This window comes from Ursus americanus, chromosome 30 (assembly GCF_024610735.1).
Source record: "Ursus americanus isolate L20-20 chromosome 30, mUrsAme1.1.p, whole genome shotgun sequence".
Lineage (NCBI taxonomy): Eukaryota > Metazoa > Chordata > Mammalia > Carnivora > Ursidae > Ursus > Ursus americanus.
In genome coordinates this window covers 16,297,168-16,323,685 of record NC_142156.1, presented here as the reverse complement: position 1 = coordinate 16,323,685, position 26,518 = coordinate 16,297,168, and the positions used below count along the sequence as shown (strand labels likewise).

General features: G+C 37.6%; 1 protein-coding gene and 1 pseudogene across 6 annotated transcripts in view; both read right to left on the bottom strand.

Moving 5' to 3' along the window:
- TMEM116 (transmembrane protein 116) overlaps positions 1 to 26,518 on the bottom strand; it is a 148,226-nt gene that overhangs the window by 86,287 nt on the left and 35,421 nt on the right. For 5 of the 6 annotated variants that reach the window (XM_045776741.2, XM_045776733.2, XM_087857349.1 and 2 more), the window contains exons 5-9: positions 5,427 to 5,531; positions 3,820 to 3,869; positions 2,858 to 2,941; positions 2,362 to 2,497; positions 333 to 477 (exon numbers count right to left, since the gene is read on the bottom strand). In XM_045776741.2, the coding sequence (XP_045632697.2) occupies positions 333 to 477; positions 2,362 to 2,497; positions 2,858 to 2,941; positions 3,820 to 3,869; positions 5,427 to 5,531 (520 nt within the window). The remainder of the gene's footprint in view (positions 1 to 332; positions 478 to 2,361; positions 2,498 to 2,857; positions 2,942 to 3,819; positions 3,870 to 5,426; positions 5,532 to 26,518) is intronic. The other variant, XM_045776725.2, reaches the window with a different exon arrangement.
- Positions 20,278 to 25,155, bottom strand: LOC123779032 (GTP:AMP phosphotransferase AK3, mitochondrial pseudogene; annotated as a pseudogene).

Here is a 26,518-nt window from a genome sequence, read left to right as displayed (position 1 = left end):
AAGTTACACTTCTTAGTGTCTCAGAATTTACGAGGATTTTTCATAAACATTATCCAATCTGATTCTCACTATACTTTGTGTAGTAGGAAGGGCAGGTATTAATATCTCTGAGCTCTGTCAGGATGTTCCCTCTCTTAGACTACATTTTGTGTCTAACTACCTTAATTTCTAAAACAGAGGAAGAAAAAGAAGAAAGTGGGACAAACATAGATTTTTACAGTTGGACAGAATTTTACAAGTTGCAGTCATCCTTCTTGGTGAGACCACTTTGCTTGATCAGAACCCAATGGGTATCCTTATCATTACCCAGCTCTTCCCATTAAGATACCCACCTGGGCCCCAGCAGCAAAAGAAGGCCACTGGGTAGAAGCGTACTCGCTGCTCCACAATGTGAATCACTGCCCACTGTTCACTTCCCAGGAAGCCAGTTGATTTCACAAACTTCTTATACAGAGTCTGGGCTTGGATGAGTAAGACCTAAACATGGGTACTTCAGTGAGTAGTTTGCCTACGGCCTGGTGAAACTTTCCAGCCTCTAGCTTCCTATTACTGTAGAGGAATCACTTCTCTCAGGATCTGACAGCAGGAAAAACTCATTCTCCTGTCTTTACCATATAAGACCGGCTTTTTCTGAAAGAAAATTATCTTCAGAGCGAACTTTTGCTTGGCCAGGGGAAAAGGACAGATATTAGCCAAATCCATGGTTACCATGGTCAATACATAAACTTTACATCAACTCTTGGGCTTTTTCTTTTTTTTCTTTCCTAACTGAGGCTAATCACAATATGTATGGGATGTTAAAGCTAAGATCTAACCAGACCTTCTTTTAAAACGCTTTACTAGAGATTATGTTAGGAAGTACTCTGTGCTTAATAGCCTTAAAATAAACACTTCAGCACCATGGTTGAGCCTAAATTCTCAACTCTAAGCAAAAAGAAGTTTTAGGAAGTCTCTTCTTGCCCTTAGACGGAAAATAGACTCTCTTCCCCTTCCATTTGGGGGCTATCTGCATAAGGTTAAGCTAATGAAACAAACATTAATCAGTTCAGAAGTTCAGCGTGCTTTCTGTGGGGAGTAAACTAGGTAATAATCTTGGTAACAAATCTGACAAATCTAAAATTTTCCTTAATATTGCATGGTGCACTGGGTGTTATACGCAAGTAATGAATCGTGGAACTTTACATCAAAAACTTGGGATGTACTGTATGGTGACTAACATAACATAATAAAAAAATTTTATAAAAAAAAATAAAAATTTTTCTTAATAATCCAAACCCACTCTCTAAGTTAACAAGCCTATTATTTAATTAAGTTTAGCCATGTAGTTTACTTTCCCCACAGACACAGGAGTCAAAAGGAGGCTTTTACTTATTTGGTAATATTTATGTCTAGTAGAATCAGTTCTGATTCTGAATGCCCACTGAAGCTTGCGTGATTTAAAGAAGTAATCAAGAATCTCCCGGGTGCCAGGTTCTGGGATAACTGTCTCTCTTGTCAATGAGTTCTAAATACAGATCATCAAAATCATCTTAATATAAACTATTCACTTCGCCCTCTTTACAAAGTTGCTGGTGTAAGCTAGCTCTATAACTTATTTTTAAATTGTCAAAGGAAACTCTCCATAATTTTATTCGGTTCACAAGTGCCAGCTGCGCTAGCAAAATAAAACATATCTGTGGAATAAATATGGCTTGCAGGCAGACAGTTTGTAATCCTTGAACCAGCATATAAAGAGAGGAGAAAATGACACTGAAAAGTAGATATGGCAAATAAAAAGGCATATTTGCTTGTGTGCTGATTTTGTAATAGGCAGTTATGTGTAAATAACATATTATTCCATGGCTAATTGTTTTAATTGTACACCATTCTGATGATGTCAAGGGAGTATTTAGTAAATGCCTAAGCCACTTAGCACCTTAACCCCAGTTAGACACAGCATAAATGCATTTATAGCTAATAAAGGATTGAGAAAAGAAAATTCCTTCATTATTTGGAAAATTATCAAATTAAATCAAAGCACATTTCCCATGTTCTGGAGTGTTATCCTGTATAAAGGACATACTTGACATATACTAGTTTTCTGGTCTGGTCTTCCATGAGGATCCACAGGAACATATATATTAATTAGTACTAGAGTGAGCATAAATCCTACATAATGACTATAGACTCTTCCCCACTAATCATTTAATCTTGGGAAGTCCAAATACTGAGGTAGTAATTAAACTATAAATATCTCTTAGCTACTTTCTTAGTTCTAGGACTTTAAGAAATGCCTCTCCATCCCATTTTTCCCAGTCCCTGGGAGTAATGCCCCATCCCTCCCAATCCCCACTCTTTCCATAAAAGCAGGTGGCACCATACCACAATGGTGAGGAGACTGAGGAGAAAGCTGGTCAGGAAAATGGTGATCCCATAAAAATAAAGTGTGCTACAGACTGATGTGTTGGCAGAAGGCACTTCAGCCATGGCTGATGGTGGTGAGTACATCAGAATACACCTAAGAAGAGAATCAATGGACAGGACCGCTACTACAGATATGACTAGAGAGATACCCATTTGGTGCAACAAAATTTATTAAGTATGCAATTTTACTTATCATTTTGCTAACCCTTGCCCATAACACCTTATTCTTTCTCATTGATACATTATCTTCCAGTCACTTTGCATTATATTTCTACTTATGCATTTTTTGCCTTGACTGTGCCTTGTTCTATAGACTACACCAAGGTCCCATAGAACCTTGTTCCAAATACAAGCAACTTGGCCAGAATTTATGTAGAAAGCCTTTTCCATCTCTATATATAGAAAAGAAAAGGTATAGTCTACCATGGAAATGATCGATTTGGTCCTTGCTTACCTGTGGCTCTGGCTGAAGTTGTGGAAACATTCACTGACATTGCCCAGACAGAATACAGGTATCATCAACAGTAAAGGTATCAGGCTGGATGGAGGAAAAAAAACCTTATCACCCTAATATTCAGGCATTTTTATGGCCTTTCCCCTTCACAAAATACTCTGTTCTTCTCCCGACTCCATCACCCCTCCACTCTCCACAAATATTATGTATATACAATTTCTTCAAGAAAAATGCCTCAAAAACCTTACATATACTTCTTGTCCAATTGTTGGGTAAGTGGAGCGGAGAATGCATTTCATACCTAAATTAATGAACCCTAAAAGAGTGCCAGAGAATCTTTCGGTGTGGGTCAAAGTGAAAGGAAAAAATCTAATAAGGAGTTCTGTGCTAACTTTACATGACCACCAGGAATAACTTCATTTTCATCAGCCCCTTCCTGGGAGATTTTTCAAACCATACACTTAAATAACCAATTATTTATCCAGCTAAATACATCCAGCTCCCTATAAGAGGAAAAGATCCAGAAGTAAAAGTTACAAACTCTTAACGTCAACTCTGATATGGCCACTACCTTAGGTGAGATCCAGACCCTTCTAGGGGTAAATAGTTGTAAGACTCTCAGTGTTATAAAGGTGGATGAAATCTTGAAAGCCATCTGTTACAACTCTTTATGATATAAAAAGGAATTAGAAGTCCTAAGACTTTAAGTGAAATATTTGTTGAAGGTCACATAGAGTAAATGGCAGGATTAAGGTTAAAATCCAAATCTGCTTGCCTACTCTATCTGGGAATATGGTTCCAATGATCATATGTTTGTTGCTTCCAACTCAGTAAGGCTCTGTGAGGACCTAGGAGTGACAGATTCAATGGAAATGAAGGGCACTGTCCTCCTATTTGTTCTCACCTAGACCACAGAATAATGAGAATTTACACCTTGCTAAAAAGGAAAGCAAAAACCTTACCTTGACAAAATAATGGCTATTTGACCAACATGACAAGTATAATCTATAACCTGTGAAAAGAATAAGTATGAGTTAAGTCTCAGAATATTGTCAATCATAATATAATAAATATCAGGTCATCACTTACCACTTGAATGAAAAAAAATTCCCAAGTCACCTTGCTTCTGTCAAGCAATATTTGCTACAAAATTCAATTAAAGAAAGGGGGGGTAATCAGAAGGGGGAATGAAGCATGAGAGACTATGGACTCTGAGAAACAAACTGAGGGCTTCAGAGGGGAGGGGGGGTGGGGGAATGGGATAGGCTGGTGATGGGTAGTAAGGAGGGCACATATTGCATGGTGCACTGGGTGTTATACGCAACTAATGAATCATGGAACTTTACATCAAAAACCAGGGATGTACTGTATGGTGACTAACATAATAAAAAAATATTATTATAATAAAAAAATAAATAAAAATAAAAAAGGTTTTATTTATTTGAGAGAGAGCGAGAGAGAGCATGAGCAGGGGAATAGGGCAGAGGGAGAGGAAGAAGCAGGCTTCCCGCTGTGCAGGGAGGCTCAATCTCAGGACCCCGGGATTATGAACTGAGCCAAAGGCAGACGCTTAACCGACTGAGCCACCCAGGCACCCCTAAAAATGTTTTCTACCATAATCACTTAGTGATATACTGAAAGAATCAGGAATAAGGAACTGAGTGTACTATACAATGAAATACTATTCAGCACTAAAAAAGAATGAATTACTTATATATGCTATAATGGATAAACTTCAAAAGCATTATGCTAAATGAAATCAATCAGACACAAGAGACTATATATTGGATGATTCCATCTATATGAAATGTCCAAAAAAGGAAGATCTATGAAGTCAGAAATTAAATTAGCAGTTGCCTAGCATAGGGGGTGGGTAGGAAATTAACAATAAATGGGCATGAAGAATTTGATTAGGGTAAAGAAAATATTCTGGAACTGATTTATGATATTACTTTACAAGCTAGTAAGTCTGCTTTAGAAACCATTGAATTGTAACTTAAAATAAATGAATTATGTGATATGTAAAATATGTATACACACACAAAAAATCCAGATGTACTTAATGTTCTCTTCTCTTTTTATAAATGTAATACCAGACAGTGCCTCAAACTCTGTTTGAACCAAAGGGAAGACAACTACTCCCTGGATCCATCTTGTTTTCTGATTACCACACATGAACCCCTCTGCCCTTCTGCAAACCAGTATCTGTTACCTGCACATACTGAAGAAATACCACAGAGCAAAACAGACATTCTCCCTTTCCAATCAAGATCTCATTCTTTACTCTAGCAACAATGATGGATTAGCATGGAGCTAAGAAGGATGGAACCGGCAGTAATGACAGTACTGTAAATAATGTTTCCTATAATCAAAATCTTTTCATTTTTTTTGATGGCAAGAGAGAAGAGGAAATCTTTTCAACAGAATGGAAACTCTGTGAAAATGATTTTTCTTTTATTAACCTCCATGAATTCACCTACCCAGTGCTGAGTGCTTACACTGTTTATCAAGGACATATGGATTTGTTTTAGTGTACTGTTCTTAATAATTAGCTTTGAATAAAACTTACCAGTGGAAATGTGCTCTGCCCACTCTGGTTGTGCCTCATCCTCAGCTCTTTGTACAGATACCAGATGTAATTGACGGTGTAAAGAAATGAAGAGATGTAGAGTATCTAGGTGAGAATCAAAAAGACTCATCGTAACTGTCTCCCTCTGACTTCTTTCAATTTATTACATTATTTTCTACTACAAAGAATCCTACCTAATGGTCTATTAGTAATTTACCATCTAATATCCACAACGTGCAAAACTGGGCCATGTGTGGGAATTCTATCCAGGCCTACCTATTATATGCCTTGGATTCCTTATCTTTTTGACTATTCAGAGGAACCACAGCATTAGCCACCTTCTCTCACCCAACTGTTGTACTTTTATGAAGATATCCTAGACTATTTTTTCTATTTTATTTTTTAATTGGAAAGACCATAAGGAATTCCATTTCTAATAATGATAGTCTAGGCTATTTGAACCAAATTTCCCATTTAAAAAAATTAAACATGCTGGATGAAATATTTTTAAATCCTTAAAAGCATCAAAGAACTGACAATATAGCAAGGAATCAGCAGGACAAAATCCCAGAGAAGAAAATTTCTTCTTCCATCTTTGATGAAATAATAGAAATAGAATTTGCCCTTCAACCTTGAAAACTAAAAATTGAGAAAAATATATGATACACCTGGTTTTCAAACATTAGGTAACAATCGATGCAGAACAGTAATCCCTGAAAGAAGAAAGACAAGCAAGTGTCCCAGCTCACTGGCACAAAAAGTGAGTGCAGTGAGGAGGAATCCAAACAGATGCGCTGTCCTGGTGAGAGGCCAGAACAGCTAAATACACGAAGCAGATTATCAGAGAAGAGGTAGCCACATAGATATAGTGTTCTGGAGATTCACAGAGGTACCCTCAAGTCTTGATTAAGTACTGATCTAAGCATGTGAGACAGAAAACCATGAAGGCCAGGGACAGAACAACCAGAGAGGAATAGGTGAAACAGTCTCCAAAGCAATAGTTTGTGTTTCCATCAGCCAGAGTGGAAAGACTTCCTAATATATAGGCAGGAAATGAAGGTACTGCAGAATAATAAGGTAGAATCATGAGAAGAGTATCGCTTCACTAATGGGACAGAATTAGCTGTACATGAAAGACTGCCTTAATGAAAGTTTAAAAGCAAGTCTTAGAAAAATAAGCCTTGAAAGGATCAGATAGGTTCAGAGTTAGCTACATCCAAGACAAAATCAAATTTAAAGGAATATTTGATTTTGTCTTGGATGTAGCTAACTCTGAACCTATCTGATCCTTTTACATATATATATATATATATATAAATCTAACAACCAGCAATGTAAAATCTGCAATGTCTGGCATCTAATAAAATCTTATAAATCTTGGTTGGCTTGTGAACTCCACTGAGGACCCAGCGGTTAGGCAGCTGCTGCAACCCCAGTCACTCCTGGTCCCTGGCCCTTCAGTGGGATGACACGGGTGATGGTGAAGTGGCCATGGAGTTCGTGGTGGTGCTGCTGAACCCCAGTTCCCCAAAATGGCAGCACCTGACCCTCTGTCCAACTCCACACATGATCAGATTACGGGACAAGATGAGAATATGGGACAAGCCTGAAGCTTTCCTGAAGCCTGTCCTGAAGCTTTCTTGCATATCTGGGTACCAGGTTTTACCTGAACAGATGGCTGCCAAACACTTTTTGCAACTGGTTTGAAAATCACATTTCAGCCCCAATTTTGCATCCTGAAAACGTTTAAACATTTCTACATGTCCTTTTTAAAATACAACTTGAAAGACCTTAAAACTTTCTGCTTGCCACAAGCATATCTTTCTTTTCTGCTCATCAATGAACAACTGTGACCCACTGTGAATGACTTTCCAAACAAAAATACCTGGAGCAGCAGTTTAGCAAAAGATGTCCTCAGTGCCACTCAACAAATGGGAGTTTCCCCAAGCACAGTTCTGTAAGAAGCATGTGTATTTTAAAATATTATTTGTATTGTGCAGATCTTTTTGGTCTTGGGGATTCTGGCTGTGAATTGATGTGCCACAATTATGGTTAAAAGCACTTGCTTGGTCTACAGATCATTAATGTTTTGTGACCATATAAGTAATAAATGTAGATTGTTTTATGTGTATTATTGTTAAATACATGGACTGTTTCCAGGCACAGAGCATGAATCTTAAGTTAGGATGACACAGATGTGATTATGGTGACATAACAAAGGTCTGTGGCCCTGGGTCTACAAATGCTTGATGAGGAATTAGGACAAACTGGAGATGGGCTGTTTAACACATGGACTCTGCCTAGCCATATTGAAAAATACTTTGACTCCAAACCTTAAAATACCCACATGGAGTCTGTGCTCACCTCATTCACACAAAGAGCTCCCTGGACATTGAACCTCTAAAAAGAAAAGGTTCCCCTTGGAGCAGGAGCATCAGGATTTGCTTGGGAACACAACACAGGTGAGCATGGGGCTGGGCCAGCCCCCAGTGGCACTGCTATGTGGAAGGAGCCATTTCACCTCTGTATCTGTTATTAAAAACAGAATTTGGATCCTTTGGTCAAGTTCCCCCAAATTCTTTTTAAGAACTGCTTGAGCTTTGTTATGGCAACCCCCTGCCCATACTTACTTACAGACTGTTCATAACCTTGTTTCCAAGGCTCAGGAACAGAAAGTAGCCTGTTTTGAGGAGGTGGAAGTATACATTTTTTACTGTTACTTGCTTAGAACCACATTTTACAAAATGCCTTTTTCCTTTATTATTGTTTCTGGAAAGAAAAGTTTTATTAAAATTGTTTTAGTTTGAATATAGAACAGTTTTATTAATTAGGGCTTATTTTGAAAAATTCTGAGTTCAATTCAAATGTATCCCTGTACCTTTCAAAGTAAGGTAATATTCAGATACAGTTGTTCTGATCAAATGGCTTAGAAAAAATTTCTGGAATGTTCATATTCTAAGATTCCTTATTAATGAATGCCTGACTTAAATCTAACCAAAAACTACAACATTATTCTTTGTAGATTTTCATTATACAGTATTAACAAGCTTACTTGTGAACAAATAAAATACTTCAGCTATTTGTTTACCTTGCCTTTTAAAAAAAATTTTTTTTTTTTTTTTTTTAGGGGCACCTGAGTGGCTCAGTCGGTTAAGTGTCTGCCGTTGGCTCAGGTCATGATCCCAGGGTCCTGGGATCCGGCCCTGCATCACGTTCCCTGCTCAGTGGGAAGTCTGCTTCTCTCTCTCCCTCTGCCTCTTCCCCAGCTTGTACTATCTTTCTTTTTCTCTTTCTCACTCACTATCTCTAATAAATAAATATTTTTAAAATTAAAAAAAAATTTAAAGATTTTTTAAAAAGATTTTATTCATTTATTTGAGAGAAAGAGAGAGAACAAGCAGGAGGGAGGGGCAAAGGAAGAGGGAGAAGCTAACTCCCCGCTAAGCAAGGAGCCTGATGTGGGGCTCCATCCCAGGACCCTGGGATCATGACCTGAGCCTAAGGCAGAAACTTAAGTGACTGAGCCACCCAGGCCCCCCAAGATTTTATTTATTTGAGAGAGGCAGAGCATGAGTAAAGCAAGGGGAAGAGGGAAAAGCAGGCTCCCCACTAAGCAAAGAGCCCCATGACAGCAGGGCTTGAGGCAGGGCTTGATCCCAGGACCCTGAGATCATGACCTCAGCTGAAGTCAGCTGCTCAACCAACTGAGCTACCCAGATGCCCCTCACCTTGCCTTCTAAAAAAATATATTATAAATGATACAAGGAAGCAGGAAAATATGACCCATGCCCAAGAGAAAAATTAATCAATGGAAATAGACTCAGAAATACAGATTATAAGAATCAGTAGACAGGGGCGCCTGGGTGGCACAGCAGTTAAGCGTCTGCCTTCGGCTCAGGGCGTGATCCCGGCGTTATGGGATCGAGCCCCACATCAGGCTCCTCTGCTATGAGCCTGCTTCTTCCTCTCCCACTCCCCCTGCTTGTGTTCCCTCTCTCGCTGGCTATCTCTATCTCTGTCGAATAAATAAATAAAATCTTAAAAAAAAAAAAAGAATCAGTAGACAAAGATATTAACAAAACTATTACAAATATACTCCATATGTCCAAGAAGGTAGAGGAAAATAGACAAGTAGGGATATGGAAGATATAAAAAAGATCCAAATTGAAATTCTAGAGATGAAAATGCATGAAATTAAAATATGACAAAGTAGAAATGACAAAAGATTAATAAACTTAAAAATAAAGAAATAGAAAATATTTAAAATAAAACAGAGAAAAGAGACTTTTAAAAAATGAGCAGGGGCACCTAGATGGCACAGTAAGTTAAACATCCAACTCAGATTTCAGCTCAGGTTGTGATAAGGTTGTAGGATTGAGCCCCAGACCTGGCTCCATACTCAGAGCAGAGTCTGCTTGGGTTTTTCTCTCCCTATTCCTCTGCTCCCCTCCATCAGCTCAAATAAATAAGTAAATCTTTAAGAAAAAAATGAACAAACCCTCAGTGCACTATGAGACTATATCAAAAAGGCTAATGCCCATGGAACTGGAATTTCAGAAGGAGTAGAAAAGCAGGGAGAAACAAAATATGTTTGAAGAAATAACCAATTTTTTTCAAATTTAATGAAAATATAAAGCATAAGAAACATGGAAAAAAAACACACTAAGACACATACTACTCAAATTACTGAAAATCAGTCACAAATAGAAAACAACAAAAGCATTCAGGGTAAAAAGCCCTATTACATACACAGGAACAAATATTGGAATGACATCATACTTCTTATAAGAAATAATACAATCCAGAAAACATAGGCACAACATCTTTAAAATAACTGAAATGAGGGGAAAATTTTGTCAACCTAGGGACACCTGGGTGGCTCAGTCGATTATGTGTCTGCCTTCGGCTCAGGTAATGATCCCAAGGTCCTGGGATCAACTCCCATATCGGGCTCCTTGCTCAGCAGGGAGCCTGCTTCTCCCTCTGCCTTTGTCCCTCCCCCTGCTTGTGTTCTCTTTCTCTCTATTTGTCAAAATAAATAAATAAAATCTTTTTAAAAAATCTGTCAACCTAGAATTCTATACAAAGAAAAAATACCTTTCAAAAACAAGGACAAAAAATAAGGATAAAAATATTTTGCTGTTTCTTTTGGTAAAAACAAAACAAAACAAAACAGAAAAATGCGGATAGTTTAAGGGACCTCTGGGCAACACTGAGTGTACAAACATTCACATTATAGTAGTCTCAGAAAAGAGAAAAGGGCAGAAAAGTTAAAGAAATAATTGCTGAAAACTTCCCTCACCTAAGGAAGGAAACTAACATCCAAGTCCAGGAAGCAAAGAGAATCCCAAACAAAACAAACGCAAAAAAGTCCACACCAAAACACATAATTCAAATGTCAAAAATTAAAGAGAGAATCTTAAAAGCAGTAAAAGAAAAGCAACTAGTTATATATAAGGGGCCATCCATAAGACTATCAGCTGATTTTTCAAGCAAAAACTTTGCAGGCCAGAAGACAGCGACATGATATATTCCAAGTGCTAAAAGGAAAAAAAATCTATGACTAACAATACGCCATTTAGCAAGATTATCATTCAGAACTGAAAAAGAGAGAATTTCACAAACAAAAGTTAAAGGGGTTCATCACTATTCAACAAACCTTTCAAGAAAGTTAAAGGACCTCTTTAGAGGGGAAAGAAAAGGCCATAATTAGAAGTAAGAAAATTATGAAAGAAAAAATCTCACCAGTAACAAACATATAGTAAAAGTAGTGTGTCAACCATTTGCAAACTTAATATGTACATTAAAATACTAAAGTAGTAAAATCAACTGTATCTACAATGATTAGTTAAGGAATACACAAAATAAAATATAAAATACAACATCAAATACTTAAAATAGGGAAAGGAAGTAAAAATGTAGTGCTTCTAAAATGTGTTTGAACTTAAGTGATTATTAACTTAAACTGCTATACACATAAGATGTTTTATATGAACCTAAAGGTAACCACAAACCAAACTGCTATAATAGGTACACAGAAAATACAGAGAAAGGAATCCAAACATAACAGTAAAGAAAACAATCAAATCACAAAGGAAGAAAGCAAGAGAAGAAGAAAAAAATGAGGAACTACAAAAATATATTTAGGGGCACCTGGGTGGCTCAGTCAGTTGAGTGTCCAACTCTTGGTTTCAGTTCAGGTCATGATCTCGGGGTTGTACGATTTTTATTTATTTATTTATTTATGTATGTATGTATGTATGTATGTATGTATGTATGTATGTCAGAGAGAGAGAGAGCAAGCAAGTATGTATGTATGTATGTATGTCAGAGAGAGAGAGAGCAAGCAAGTACACAAACGGGGAAGAGCAGGCAGAGGGAAAAGCAGGCTCCCCACAGAGCAAGGAGCCTGATGCGGGACTTGATCCTAGGACCCTGGGATTATGACCTGAGCCAAAGGCAGACGCTTAACTGACTGAGCGACCCAGGTGTCCCAGGGTCATAGGATTGACGTTGGGCTCCACGATCAGCATGGCATCTGCTTAGGATTCTCTCTCTCCCTCTCCCTCTGCCCCTCCCTCCACTTAATAAATAAATAAATAAAGTTGATTAATTAATTAATTTTAAATAAATAAATAAAATCTATTTATAAATAAATTAATAAATAATAAATTAAATAAATAAAATCTTTAAAATATACATATATTTAGAAATACCTAAATATATAAAGCAATTATTAACAGATCTTAAAGAAGAAATAAAGGGCAATATCAATAATAATAGGGAACTTCAATTTCCCACTTTCAACAACGGAGAGATCATCCAGAGGATCAAAAAGTAACACTGGACTTGAATTACACTTTAGACCAAATGGACCTAACAGACATATACAGAACATTCTATCCAACAGCAGCAGAATATACATCCTTTTCAAGTGTACTTGGAATATTCTCCAGAATGATAATTTATTAGGTCACAAAATAAGTCTTAACAAATTTAAGAAGACTGAATCATATCAAGCATCTTTCCCAATCATAATGATAGGAAACTAGAAATCAGTAACAAGAGGAAAACTGTAAAATTCCCAAATACATGGAAACTAAACAACATACTCCTGAACAACCAATTCATCAAAGAAGAAATCAAAAGAAAAATTTAAAAATATCTCAAGACAATCGCAAAAAAGAAACACAACATATCAAAACTTATGGGATTCAGCCAAAATAGTTCTGAGACAGAAATTTAGAATAAATGCCTACATAAAGAAAAAGAAAGATCTCAAATAAACAACCTAAGTTTACACCTCAAGGAACTAGAAAAAGAACAAAGTAAACTCAATAGTAGTAGAAGGAAGGAAACAAGATCAGAGCAAAAATAAATGAAATAGAGGATGAAAAACAAAAAGAACAACAAAATTGAGTTTTTCATAAATATAAACAAAACTGACAAACTTTTGGCTAGCCTGACTAAGAAAAAGAAGAAAAGATTCAAATAAATAAAATCTGAAATGAAAGGGGAGGCATGACACGGGAATAAAAGGCACAGCATAAGAAATGAAGTCAGTAATACTGTAACAGCATTGTATGGTGACATATGATAGCTACACTTGTGGAGAGCAAAGCATAATTATAGAGATATTGAGTCACTATGATGTACACATGAAACCGATATAATGTTGTGCGTCAACTATAGCAAAATAAAATTTTTTTTTCAATGAGTTTGATCAGCTTTATTGGAAAATTACACGCAAATAATGAATCATGGAACATTACATCAAAAACTAAGGATGTACCGTATGGTGACTAACATAATAAAAAATTATTTTTAAAAAAGGAAAATAATATGGAAGTTTTAGTAACTGTATATTATTTGATAAAATTGTTACTAACAGAATTGGGTACTAGAACAAAAGGATCATTGATCCAATAAAATTTAATTATCATTTTTTATTGTCAAAAAAAAGAAGGAAAGCCATTACAACCAATACCACAGAAATACAAAAGATAAGAGACTATGATGAACAATTATACACTTACAAATTGAATTACACAGAAGAAATGGATAAATTCCTAGAAACATACAAATTATCATGACTGAATCATGAAGAAACAGTAACTCTAAACAGACCAATAATGAGTAAGAAGATAGAATCAGTAATTGCTTTAACTTTCCAACAAAGATAATTTTAGGACCATTTCATTTCACTGGTGAATTCTATCAAATATTTGTTTTTTTAAATTTATAAATGGATTTTATTTTTTATTATGTTAAATTAGCCAACATATATTACATCATTAGTTTTTGATGTAGTGTTCCATGCTTCATTGTTTGTGTATAACACCTAGGGCTCATTGCAATATGTGCCCTCCTTAATACCCATCACTGGGCTAATCCTCCCACGCCCTCCCCCCTGAAACCCTCAGTTTGTTTCCCGGAGTCCATAGTGCCTCATAGTTCATCTCCCCCTCTGGCTTTCCCCCTTCATTTTTCCCTTCCTTCTCCTGATGTCATCCACACTAGTCCTTACGTTCCACATATAAGTGAAACCATATTTAATTGTCTTTCTCTGCTTGACTTATTTCACTTAGCATAATCCCCTCCAGTTCCATTCATATTGATGCAAATGGTGGGTATTCATCCTTTCTGATGGCTGAGTAATATTCCATTGTATATATGGACCACATCTTCTTTATCCATTCGTCTGTTGAAGGGCATCTCGGCCCCTTCCACAGTTTGGCTATTGTGGACACTGCTGCTGTGAACACTGGGGTGCATGTGCCCCTTCTTTTCACTACATCTGTATCTTTGGGGTAAATACCTAGTAGTGCAATTGCTGGGTTATAGGGTAGCTCTATTTTTAACTTTTTGAGGAACCTCCATACTGTTTTCCAGAGTGCCTGCACCAGCTTACATTCCCACCAACAGTGTAAGAGGGTTCCCCTTTCTCCACAATCCTCTTCAACATTTATTGTTTCCTGCCTTATTAATTTTAGCCATTCTAATTGGTGTAAGGTGGTGTGGTATCTTATTGTGGTTTTGATTTGTATTTCCCAGATGGCTAGTGATGTGGAGCATTGTTTCATGTGTTTGTTAGCCATTTGTATGTCTTCTTTGGAGAAGTGTTTGTTCATGTCCTCTGCACATTTGACTGGATTATTTGTCTTTTGGGTATTGAGTTCGAGAAGTTCTTTATAGATCTTAGATACCAGCCCTTTGCAAATATCCTCTCCCATTCCATGGGTTGCCTTTTAGTTTTGTTGATTGTTTCCTTCACTGTGCAGAGCTTTTTATCTTGATGAAGTCCCAATAGTTCATTTTTGCTTTTGTTTCCCTTTTCTTTAGAGACATGTCTTGCAAGAAGTTGCTGTGGCCAATGTCAAAGAGGTTACTGTGTTCTCCTGTGTTCTCCTCTAAGAGAAAAATTAACACCTGACCTTTTCAAAATCTTCCCCCCAAAATTACAGAAGATAGAATACTTCCAAACTCATTTAATGAGGTCTGTACTATCCTGTTCAAAGCTAAACAAAAATGCCAAGAAAAAAAATTACAGGCCAATATCCCTGAAAAACAGAAGTGCAAAACTCATCAACAAAATGCTAGCAAACAAAATTCAACAGAACATTAAAAGGATGAAATACCATTACCCAATGGGATTTATCTCTTGAAGGAAAGGATGATTCAACATATGCAAAACAATAAATGTGATACACCACTGTTGCGAGTTTACCTAAGCTACTCCATGGCAACTGTATCTTGGCATCCATTTTGTTAAGCCAAGTGGCCTGCAGGGTCCTTAAACAGACACTAGCCCCCTCAGGCACGTGCATGCCCTTGATGGCAGTTCAGAGTCATAGTAAATATAAGTTCCTGATATGACTTCCCCAACAGCCCTTGTGATCAACATATCCCTTGCCTCCCAGCACCAGTATGCTTTATGTGCCTCTTGGATAAGACCCCCATGGGCTTGTGAAAATTCTGCTTCTTTGGTTGAATTGGCTGATCTGGGACCCCAAAGCATTCCACCCACAGACTGTAACAAAAGCGTGTGCCCCAAATTCTGCCCCCTCTCTGCACTCTGCCCTTGACCTCCCCACGTTGCCCCCTGAAGCTGTATACTTACCCTAGGACCTGTCCTGTGCTCCTCTTAACAAATTTAATTTAACAAAGTCATAACAAGCAAATAAGCAGAATGAAGTATAAAAATCACATGATCATCTGAACCGGTGCATTAAAAGCATTTAAGAAAAATTCAACATCCTATCATATATAAAAAATCTCAACAAATTAGATATTAAAAAAATGTACCACAGTACAATAAAGGCCATATATGACAAGCTAACACCATACTCAGTGGTGAAATCTGAAAGCTTTTCCTCTAAAATCAGCAACAAGACAAGGATGCTCACTCTTTATCACTTCTATGGGAGTCCTAGCCACAGCAGTTAGTCAAGAAAAAGAATAAAAGGTATCCAAATTGTAAAGGAAGAAGTAAAATAATCTCTGTTTGCAGATGACATGATCTTATACATAGAAAACCCTAAGGACTCCATAAAAAAGTAGGGGCGCCTGGGTGGCACAGCGGTTAAGCATCTGCCTTCGGCTCAGGGCGTGATCCCGGCGTTGTGGGATCGAGCCCCACATCAGGCTCCTCTGCTAGGAGCCTGCTTCTTCCTCTCCCACTCCCCCTGCTTGTGTTCCCTCTCTCGCTGGCTGTCTCTATCTCTGTCGAATAAGTAAATAAAATAAAAAAAAAAAAAACTTACAGAAGTAAACAAATTCAGTAAAGCTGCAGGATACAAAATCAACCTACAAAAATCATCTGTGTTTCTAAACACTAACAACAAACTATACGAAAAAGAAATTAAGAAAACAATCTAACTTACAATAGCATCAAAAATAATAAAATACTTAAGAAAAAATTTAGCCAAGGAGATGAAAGATCTGTACATTTAAAATTCTAAAACACTGATAAAAGAAACTCACCCAGGCGCTCCCCAACCAACCATTTTTTTATTTTTATTTTTTTTTCATTTCTCATTAAATTTATTTCTGTGTTTTAAAAGATTTCTTGCTTTTGTGACTAGATAATTTTCCCCATTATTATTTTCTCACAAGATACTGCTGATATAAAGGAAAGTTCTTAGTTTTGATTTTACCTGGTATATGGCCACCTTACTATTATTACTTGTAATAAGGTTCACTGACTTGCCTGGTTTCTCTATGTAGACAATCACATCATCTGCAAATAAAGACTATACATCTACTGTTCCAATAGGGTTTTTCATTTCCTTTTCCTATGTTGTTGTGTTATCTAGAATATCCAGAATAGTTTTCTCTTTTTCCTTGGTCAGTATCATTTTTAGTTTGTTAATTCTGTCGATCTTTTTCAAAGAATCAACTTTTGTTTACTGATACTTAAATTCTGTCTCTTCAATAAATGGTGCTGGGAAAATTGGACAGCTACATGCAAAAGAATGAAACTTGACCACTCTCTCACACCATACACAAAGATAAACTCCAAATGAATGAAAGACCTCAATGTGAGACAGGAATCCATCAAAATCCTAGAGGAGACAGCAACCTCTATGACATCGGCCACAGCAACCTTTTTCATGACACATCTCCAAAGGCAAGAGAAACAAAAGATAAAATGAACTTGTGGGACTTTATCAAGATAAAAAGCTTCTGCACAGCCAAGGAAACAGTCAAAAAAACTAAGAGGCAGCCCACGGAATGGGAGAATATATTTGCAAATGATACTACAGATAAAAGACTGGTATCCAAGATCTACAAAGAACTTCTCAAACTCAATACACGAGAAACAAACAAATCATAAAATGGGCAGAAGATATGAACACTTTTCCAATGAAGACATACAAATGGCTAACAAACACACGAAAAAATGTTCAACATCATTAGCCATCAGGGAAATTCAAATCAAAACCACATTGAGATACCACCTTACACAGGTTAGAATGGCAAAAATTAACAAGGCAGGAAACAACAAATGTTGGAGAGGATGTGGAGAAAGGGGAACCCTCTTACACTGTTGGTGGGAATGCAAGTTGGTACAGCCACTTTGGAAAACAGTGTGGAGGTCCCTCAAAAAGTTGAAAATAGAGATACCCTATAACCCAGCAATTGCACTACCGGGCATTTACCCCAAAGATACAGATGTAGTGAAAAGAAGGGGCATATGTACCCCAATGTTCATAGCAGGAGTGTCCACAATAGCCAAACCATGGAAGGAGACAGTGCTGAAGATGCCCTTCAACACACGAATGGATAGAAGATGTGGTCCATATGTACAATGAAATATTACTCAGCCATCAGAAAGGATGAATACCCACCATTTGCATCAACGTGAATGGAACTGGAGGGGGTTATGCTAAGTGAAATAAGTCAAGCAGAGAAAGACAATTATCATATGGTTTCACTTATATGTGGAACATAAGGAATAGCGTGGATGACATCAGGAGAAGGAAGGGAAAAATGAAGGGGGGTAAAATCAGAGAGGGAGATGAATCATGAGACACTATGGACTCTGGGAAACAAACTGAGGGTTTCAGAGGGGAAGGGAGTGGGAGGATGGGTTAGCGCAGTGATGGGTATTAAGGAGGGCACATATTGCAATAAGCCCTAGGTGTTACACAAATAATAAAGTACGGAACACTACATCAAAAACTAATGAAGTACGGGGCGCCTGGGTGGCACAGCGGTTAAGCGTCTGCCTTCGGCTCAGGGCGTGATCCCGGCGTTCTGGGATCGAGCCCCACATCAGGCTCCTCCGCTATGAGCCTGCTTCTTCCTCTCCCACTCGTCCTGTTTGTGTTCCCTCTCTCGCTGGCTGTCTCTATCTCTGTCGAATAAATAAATAAAATCTTAAAAAAAAAATTTTTTTTTTAAATTAAAAAAAAACAAACTAATGAAGTACTATATGGTTACTAACAAAATAAAATAAAATAAAATAAAATAAAATAAAAAAATGAAATCTTACCATTTGCAATGACGTAGATGGAACTAGAGGGATAGCATAATGCTAAGGGAAATAAGTCAATCAGAAAAGACAATTATCATATGATTTTACTCATGTAGAAATTAAGAAACAAAACAAAAGATCAGAGGGGAAGGGAGGGAAAAATAAAACAAGACGAAATCACAGAGAGAGACAAACCATAAGAGACTCTTAACTATAGGAAACAAACTGAAGGTTGCCGGAAGGGAGGTGGGTGAGGGGATGGGGTAACTGAGTGATGAGAACTAAGGAAGGCACCTGATGAAATGAGCACTGGGCATTATTCGCAACTGATGAATCACTAAACTCTACCTCTGAAACTAGTAATACACTATATATTAATTCAATTTAAATTAAATTTAAAAAATGAATACAATGGGATTCTGTATGCTACAACTGGTCATGATATTGCAATAACTAAATAGTTGTTGGATTAGTTTTATCCCTATATAGCTTGCTTACTATTTTTTATGTCAATTGCTGACACCATTATGCACTCCGTGAAACTGATTTTTAAACTCCTATGTTTTTCTAAATTTCATTGTTTCAGCTCTTACATTTTAGGCATCTAATCCACTGTGAGTTAATATTTGTGTGTGGTGTAAGGTAAATTCAGTCTTTTGAATGTAGATATCCAGTTGACCAAACACAATTTATTGAAAAGACTATGCTTTCCCCCGTTGAATTGTTATAGCCACTAAGTCATAAGTCCATTGTTAAAAAAAGTTAGGGTTTATTTCTGGACTCTCAGCTCTATTCCATTGACATATGTCAATCTTTATACCAGTACCACACTGTCTTGATTAATGAAACTTTGTAGTAAGTTTTGAAATCAGGAAATGTGAGTAGTCCAACGCTGTCCTTTTTCAAGATTACTTTGGCCACTCTGGGTCCTTTGCATTTCCACATAAATTTTGGATCAACTCACCAATTTCTGCAAAAAAAAAAGGCAGGTGGAACTTTCATAGGAATTGTCATAAAAGTGTAGATCATCTTGTTGTCATCTTAAAAATATTTCTTGTATGGGGTGCCTGGGTTGCTCAGTTGGTTAGACATTTAACTCTTGATTTCAGCTCAGGTCATGATCTCAGGATCCTGGGATCAAGCCACATATCAGGCTCCACACTCAGTGTGGAGTCTACTTGTTTCCCTCTGCCCCTACCCTACTTGTGCTTTCTCTCTCTCTCTAAAATAAATAAATCTTTTTTTAAAAAAACTGCCTTGTGAGGCATGCCTGGCTGGCTCAGATAGAACATGCAACCCTTGATCTAGGGGATGTGAGTTCAAGCCCCATGTTGGCCATAGAACTTACTTTGAAAAAAGAAAGAAAGAAAAAATATTGCCTTGTGATCCATCAACATAAAATCCCTTTCCATTTAGATTTTATTTAATTTGTCAACAATATTTTATAGTTTCTAGTGTACTATTCTTATACTTGTTACATCTTTTCCTCAGTGTTTGTTCTTTTTGATGCTATTGTAAATGAATTGTTTTCTTAATTTCATTTTTGGATTGTTTATTTCTAGTGTATAGAAATGTAATGGATTTTTTATATTGATCTTATATTCTGCAACTGCAGTGAACTCATTTCTAGTATTTTAGTGGATTATGTGGGGATTTAGACATACAAAATGTTATCTGCAAAAAGAGATCATTTTATTTCCTCCTTCCCAATCTAGATGGCCTTTCTTTCTTTCTTTTTACTAACTTCCCTGGCTAAAACCTTCAGTACAGTGTTGACTATAAGTGGTAGAAGCAGACATCTTTGTCTTATTCCTAAGCTAAGGGGGAAAGCATTCAGTCTTTTTATCATGTAGTATGATGCTAGCTGTAGGCTTTTTTTCTCAAATTTAATTTTATTGTAGTACGCCTGGTAACCCAGTGATAATTCATAAGCTTAGTAGTTCACAACAGTTTTAGAAAGCGCGTCATATTAACATTCAAATAAGGCATTACAGAAAGTTGTAAAGAATTAAATGTGTCCTATAATCCTTGGTCCATTCTGAAAGATCAACATTAAAATTTTAAAACACATTAAACATTAAATTTTTTTTTAAAGATTTTATTTATTTATTCGACAGAGATAGAGACCAGCGAGAGAGGGAACACAAGCAGGGGGAGTGGAAGAGGAAGAAGCAGGCTCATAGCGGAGGAGCCTGATGTGGGGCTCGATCCCATAACGCCGGGATCACGCCCTGAGCCGAAGGCAGACGCTTAACCGCTGTGCCACCCAGGCGCCCCTAAACATTAAATTTTTAAAAAACAAAAGCTTTCCCCCACAAAATACTTAAAGAACCACTTGCTGGCATTTGTATTTTAAGTGCCCGGGATAACATGGGCCAGACGTTCAAAGGCAGTTATCAACAGCTTATACGAGGACTTGTTGCACTGGATTTATCACCAAGTAAAGGAAGAGTAAATATGCCAGTGAAGATGTAGTCAGGTTTCTTCTCCGCCTCTCCTCACCCCATTCTTCCTACCAGGCCACAGCCCAGAAGCGTGTATCCGTGTTGCCCCACTAAGAAAGCACATCATCTTCACTTTTAAATGGCTACTCAGCGTACACACACAGACAGACGTCTCTCCCTGACGGATGGTGGGGTGGCGGGGAAGGAGAGCAGGTGCCCACTGCTTTGATTAGGAATAAAGAACTCCTTCAGCAAACTCAATTACTTTACTGGTCCTTTTTAACCTTTCACGTAAATCCTTTTAACTACTAATTTGATTAGTTTGCTAATTTTGATTGTTTACTAATTAGGATTGTTTATGTGTGTCAAGGGAATTCTCCCCAGGCATACCTGATCTGTTTCTACGTCCTGAGGACCAAGTATGCTTACTTTACTTAGGGACATGGGTTTTCTTTTCTTTTTGTACTTTGTTACTCGTCACAGGAGACCATACATAGATCAAAAACAGAAACTGGCAAGTGGATCCTAAAGCACACGATTCTTAACCTGAGTTTTTTCCTATATGCTGATTTAGTAACAGTTTTAGAGCAGACTGAAAATTCTGAGTAAACTGAAGGTTTAACACCACAATAAGTACAGTATATATGACGAAGCTTATTAGTTTCTTAGTGTAAAGGCAGCAGTGAATTTCATCCTGAAACTAATCTGCATATCTAGTTGCTTGTTTTCTAGAACTTGATAGACACAGTGTCTCACAAAACCACGTACCACAGTGCTAACAATGCCAGTTTTTTGGGATCAGTCTACACACATTTCTCTAATGAGATACTTTACCAAGAGACATGGAATACTTTTTAGCTTTTCCAGAAAAACAAAATTTTTATCAACCAGTTTTCTGAACAAAAATTACATTACTACCAATTGCTCTTTTAATTATGCTTTAGAAGATTTTTCAAAAGTTAAGACATACGATGTTTTTTAATGGCACACCCATAGAAGATACCTGGGTAAAACACACTAAATGAAAAGATGAATCTTAGTATCGGGCTCATTTGACACAGCCTCAGTTTCCAGAATAAAACTGTCAGAGAATTCATACATGCCAGTCTCAGAACAAGGAGCTTCTAAATGCACAGGCGAGGAGTCTCTGCTCCTCTTACTGGTGAGATGCACTTTTCCTCATGGAGTACCTGATGCTTTCCTGCTTATCTGTGGAACTTTTGTTTGTAGGAAATCATAGACATGGGGCCAGATCTTGTCGGTTTCTGTTCCGGAGAAGGTTTCCAACACCCCCTTTCTCTGGTAATATTCCAGGACCGGCTGTGTTTGGACTTCATAAGCCTTCAGTCTCTTGACCACTGTCTCTGGCTTATCATCATCACGCTGAATGAGAGGCTCCCCAGTCAGGTCGTCAATGCCCACAGCTTTGGGAGAGTTGAATTCGATGTTGTAGACTCGGCCGCTGGCTGGATGAATCCAGCGAGCAGTGAGACGCTGCTTAATGACCTCAAAGGGCACGTTCAGATTAATCAACTGTGTCTATCTGATAAGCTCTATCCAGGGCTTCTGCCTGTGGAAGTGTCCTTGGAAAACTATCCAATAGCCAGCTATGTTGGGTGAGGTTTTTCAGCTCATGAAGGGCTAGCCGAGTCATGACATCATCTGGGATGAGCTTCCCTTGGTCAATGAAAGTCTTGGCTAACACACCAATTTCTGTGCCCCGAAGCATGTTGTCTCGGAGCAGGTCCCCGCTGGAGAGGTGCTTCAGCGCGAAGTGTTTGGTGATGCGCGACGACACGGTGCCCTTGCCCGAGCCCGGCGCCCCCATGATCACCGCGCGCAGCAGCCACACGGACGCCCCCATGGCCGGAGGGAGCGGCCCGGGCCGCGGGCGCTGGGGACTCTGGCCTGGCTGCGCGCTCGCCCGGCTGGCTGTAGGCTTTTTATAGACGCCCTGGTGTGCCTGGGTGGCTGTCAGGTAAGCCTCTGACTCTCGATTTCAGCTCAGGTCATGATCTCAGGGTCGTGAGACTGAGCCCCACAATGGGCTCCAGGCTCAGTGTGGAGTCTGCTTGAGATTCTCTCTCTCCCCCTCCATCTGCCCCTCTCCCTGCTCACACACATGCACACTCTATCAACTCTCTAAATAAAATCTTTTAAAAATATATATAGATGCCCTTTGTGAAGGTGACAAAGTTGCCTTCTGTTGCTAGTTTGTTGAGTGTTTTTATTTTGAAAAGGTTTTGGATTTTGTCAAATATTTTTTCTATATTGAGATGACCATGTGTTTTTTTTTTATTTTATTAATATGGTATAGTAATTAATGCATTAAAGCCCTAATCCCCAATGTGACTGTATTTGGAGATAGTGGCTTTAATGATTAATGTTAAATGAGGTCATAAGGATGGGGCCCTAATACAAAAGGACTGGTGCCCTTGTAAGAGACACAGGAGATTTTTGTACACAGAGAAAATACCATGTGAGACCACAGAGCAAAGACTGCTGTCCACAAGCCAAGGAAAGAGTCCTCAGGAGAAAACAATACTGTCAGCACCTTGATCTTGAACTTTTTGACTTCAGAAGTGTGAGAAAATAAATTTGTTTAAACCAGCCAGTCTGTGGTATTTTGTTTTGACAGCTCTGGCTGACTAATAGAGGTATAATTCCAGTCATTGCTTTTTCTGTGTGAAATCAATCTAGCATTTTTTAAAAGATTTTATTTATTTATTTGACAGAGAGAGAGAGCCAGCGAGAGAGGGAACACAAGCAGGGGGAGTGGGAGAGGAAGAAGCAGGCTCTTAGCAGAGGAGCCTGATGTGGGGCTCGATCCCAGAACGCTGGGATCACGCCCTGAGCCGAAGGCAGATGCTTAACAACTGCGCCACCCAGGCACCCCAATCTAGCATTCTTGGCTACAGCCCTCTTGGCCATGATGTAAAATCCTTTTATATGTTGCTGGATTAGGTTTGCTTGTATTTTATGGAAGATTTCCTCATCTATATTCATAAGAGATATTGGTCTGTAGCTTTTTGTTTCTTGTGATGTCTTTGATTGTTGTATCAGAGTCATACTGACATGAAAGTGAAAACACAACATACCAAAACTAATGGAATGCAGCTTTTCACTTTCATTCATCTCAAAGTATTTTCTAATTTCCTTTGTGATTTCTTGTTTGACTTATTATCTTTTTAGGAGTGTAATAATTACTTTCCACATAGTTATGAATTTCCCACATTTCTTTCTCTTGTTGATTTCTAATTTAATTCCCTTGGGTCTAAGAAGATACTTTGTATAATTTCAGTCCTTTTAAATCTATTAAAGGCTTATGTCATGACATATCATATGATCTATTCTGAAGAATGTTCCACGTGAACTTAAGAAAACTATGTATTCTGCTATTGTAGGGTAGACTATTTTATAGATGTCTGTTGGGCCAAGTTGGTTGATGGTGTTGTTCAAGTCCTCCATGTCCTTGCTGATTTTCTGCATAGTTATTCTACCCATTATTGAAAGTGAGGTATTTAAATACCCAACTATTATTGTTGGGTTATCTGCATCTCTTTTCAATTCTATCAGTTTTTGCTTTATATATTGTGGGGCATACATATTTACAACTGTCATATCTTCCTGATATATTGGCAATTTTATCATTATAAAAATATCCCTCTTCAGTAACATTTTTAGTCTTAACGTCTATTTGTCTGATATTAGTATAACCATACAGCTCCTTTTTTGGTTACTGTGTGCATAGTTTATCTTTTTCCATCCTTTTACTTTCAGCCTATTGGTACCATTGAATCTGAAGTGAATCTCTTATAAAGAGTAAATAGTTTGATCTCTGCCTTTTGAGTCAATTGTTTAATCCATTCACATTTAATACTATTATTGATATGGTTATATTTGTACCAGCCATTTGCTTTTTATTTTCTATATAGCTCATGACTACTTTTTTCTGTTTCTCCTTTATTATCTCATTTTCACTTAAGTGGATATTTCTAGTGTGGCATTTTGACTCCTTTGATTACTTTAAACTATATTTTTGGAGCTATTTTCTTAGTGGTTGCTCTAGGGCTTACAATGTATATCTTAATTTCTCAAATAAAAATTTTTTTAAACATTTACTCATTTGAGAGAGAGAGAGAGCGAGCAAGTGAGCATGAGCAGGAGAGCCAGAGGGAACAGACTCCCTGCTGAGCAAGGAGCCTGATGTGGGACTCAATTCCAGAACCCAGGATCATGACTCAAGTCGAATGACCTGAGCCAAAGACAGCTGATCAACTAACTGAGCCACCCAGGTGCCCCTTAATTTATCAGAATAGACTTCTGGGGCACCTGGGTGGCTCAATCGGGTAAGTGTCTGCCTTCAGCTCAGGTCGTGATCCTGGCCAGAGTCCCAGGATCAAGCCTCATGTCAGGCTATCTGTTCAGCAGGGAGTCTGCTTCTTCCTCTCCCCATGCTCCTCCCCCTGCTCGGGCGCTCACTCTTGGCTCTCACTCTCTCTCTCTCTCTCAAATAAATAAATAAAATTTTTTTAAAGATTTTATTTATTTATTGGACAGAGAGAGACACAGAGAGAGAGGGAAAACCAGCAGGGGGAGTGGGAGAGGGAGAAGCAGGCTTCCCGCTGAGCAGGGAGCCTGATTTGGGGCTTGATCTCAGGACCCTGGGATCATGACCTGAGCTGAAGGCAGACACTTAATGACTGAGCCACCCAGGCGCCCCAATAAAATATTTTTTAAAAACAAACAAAATTGACTTGTGATTTATACTGTTGATTCCAGTAAGACATACTCCTATATATTTTAAGATATATATATATATACACACACACACATATACATATATATACACACACACACACACATTTATACTAATTTAATTCCAGTGAGATTAGTCCTATAAAACTCCACCCTCCCTTTTTGTGCTATTTTTTATACATCTTACATCTCTATATATTAGAACCCAACAATGCATCATTACAATTAATGTTTTCTATGTCTTTTTTTAAATTTTTTAAATTATGTTCAATTAGCCAACATATAACACCTCATTAGTTTTTGACGTAGTGTTCAACGATTCATCAGTTGTGTATAACACAATGTCTTCATGAAGCTAAGAGGAGAAAGGGGAGAACAAACATATTTCTAGACTTACATTAACCTTCTAATTTACCATTTATGGTTCTTTTTGCTTATTCATATGATTTGAGTTACCATCTATTAAATTTTTCTTACTGCAATATAGCTTTATTCCCATCCTATCATTTGTACTGTCAAATATATTACATTTATACATGTTATAAGCCCAACAATATAATAGAGTTTTATAGATATTGTTTTATATGATTGCTTTATAAATCAATTGAGAAGAAAAAAAAGAAATATGTAATTATACTGTTTTTCAGTATTACCTACATAATCACCTTTAATGGAACTATTTATTTTTTCATGTGTATTCAAATTACTATATTGTGTCACTTCCTTTTAGCGTAAGGAACTTCTTTTAATATTTCTTGTAAGACAGGTCTCTCCATTTTTATTTATTTGGGACTGCATTTATTTCATCTTCATTTGTAAGAGATAGTTTTGCTGGGCATAACACTCTTAGTTGACAATTCTTCCTTCAGTACTCTGACTATGTTGTCTTGTTACCTTCAGGTATCCATTGT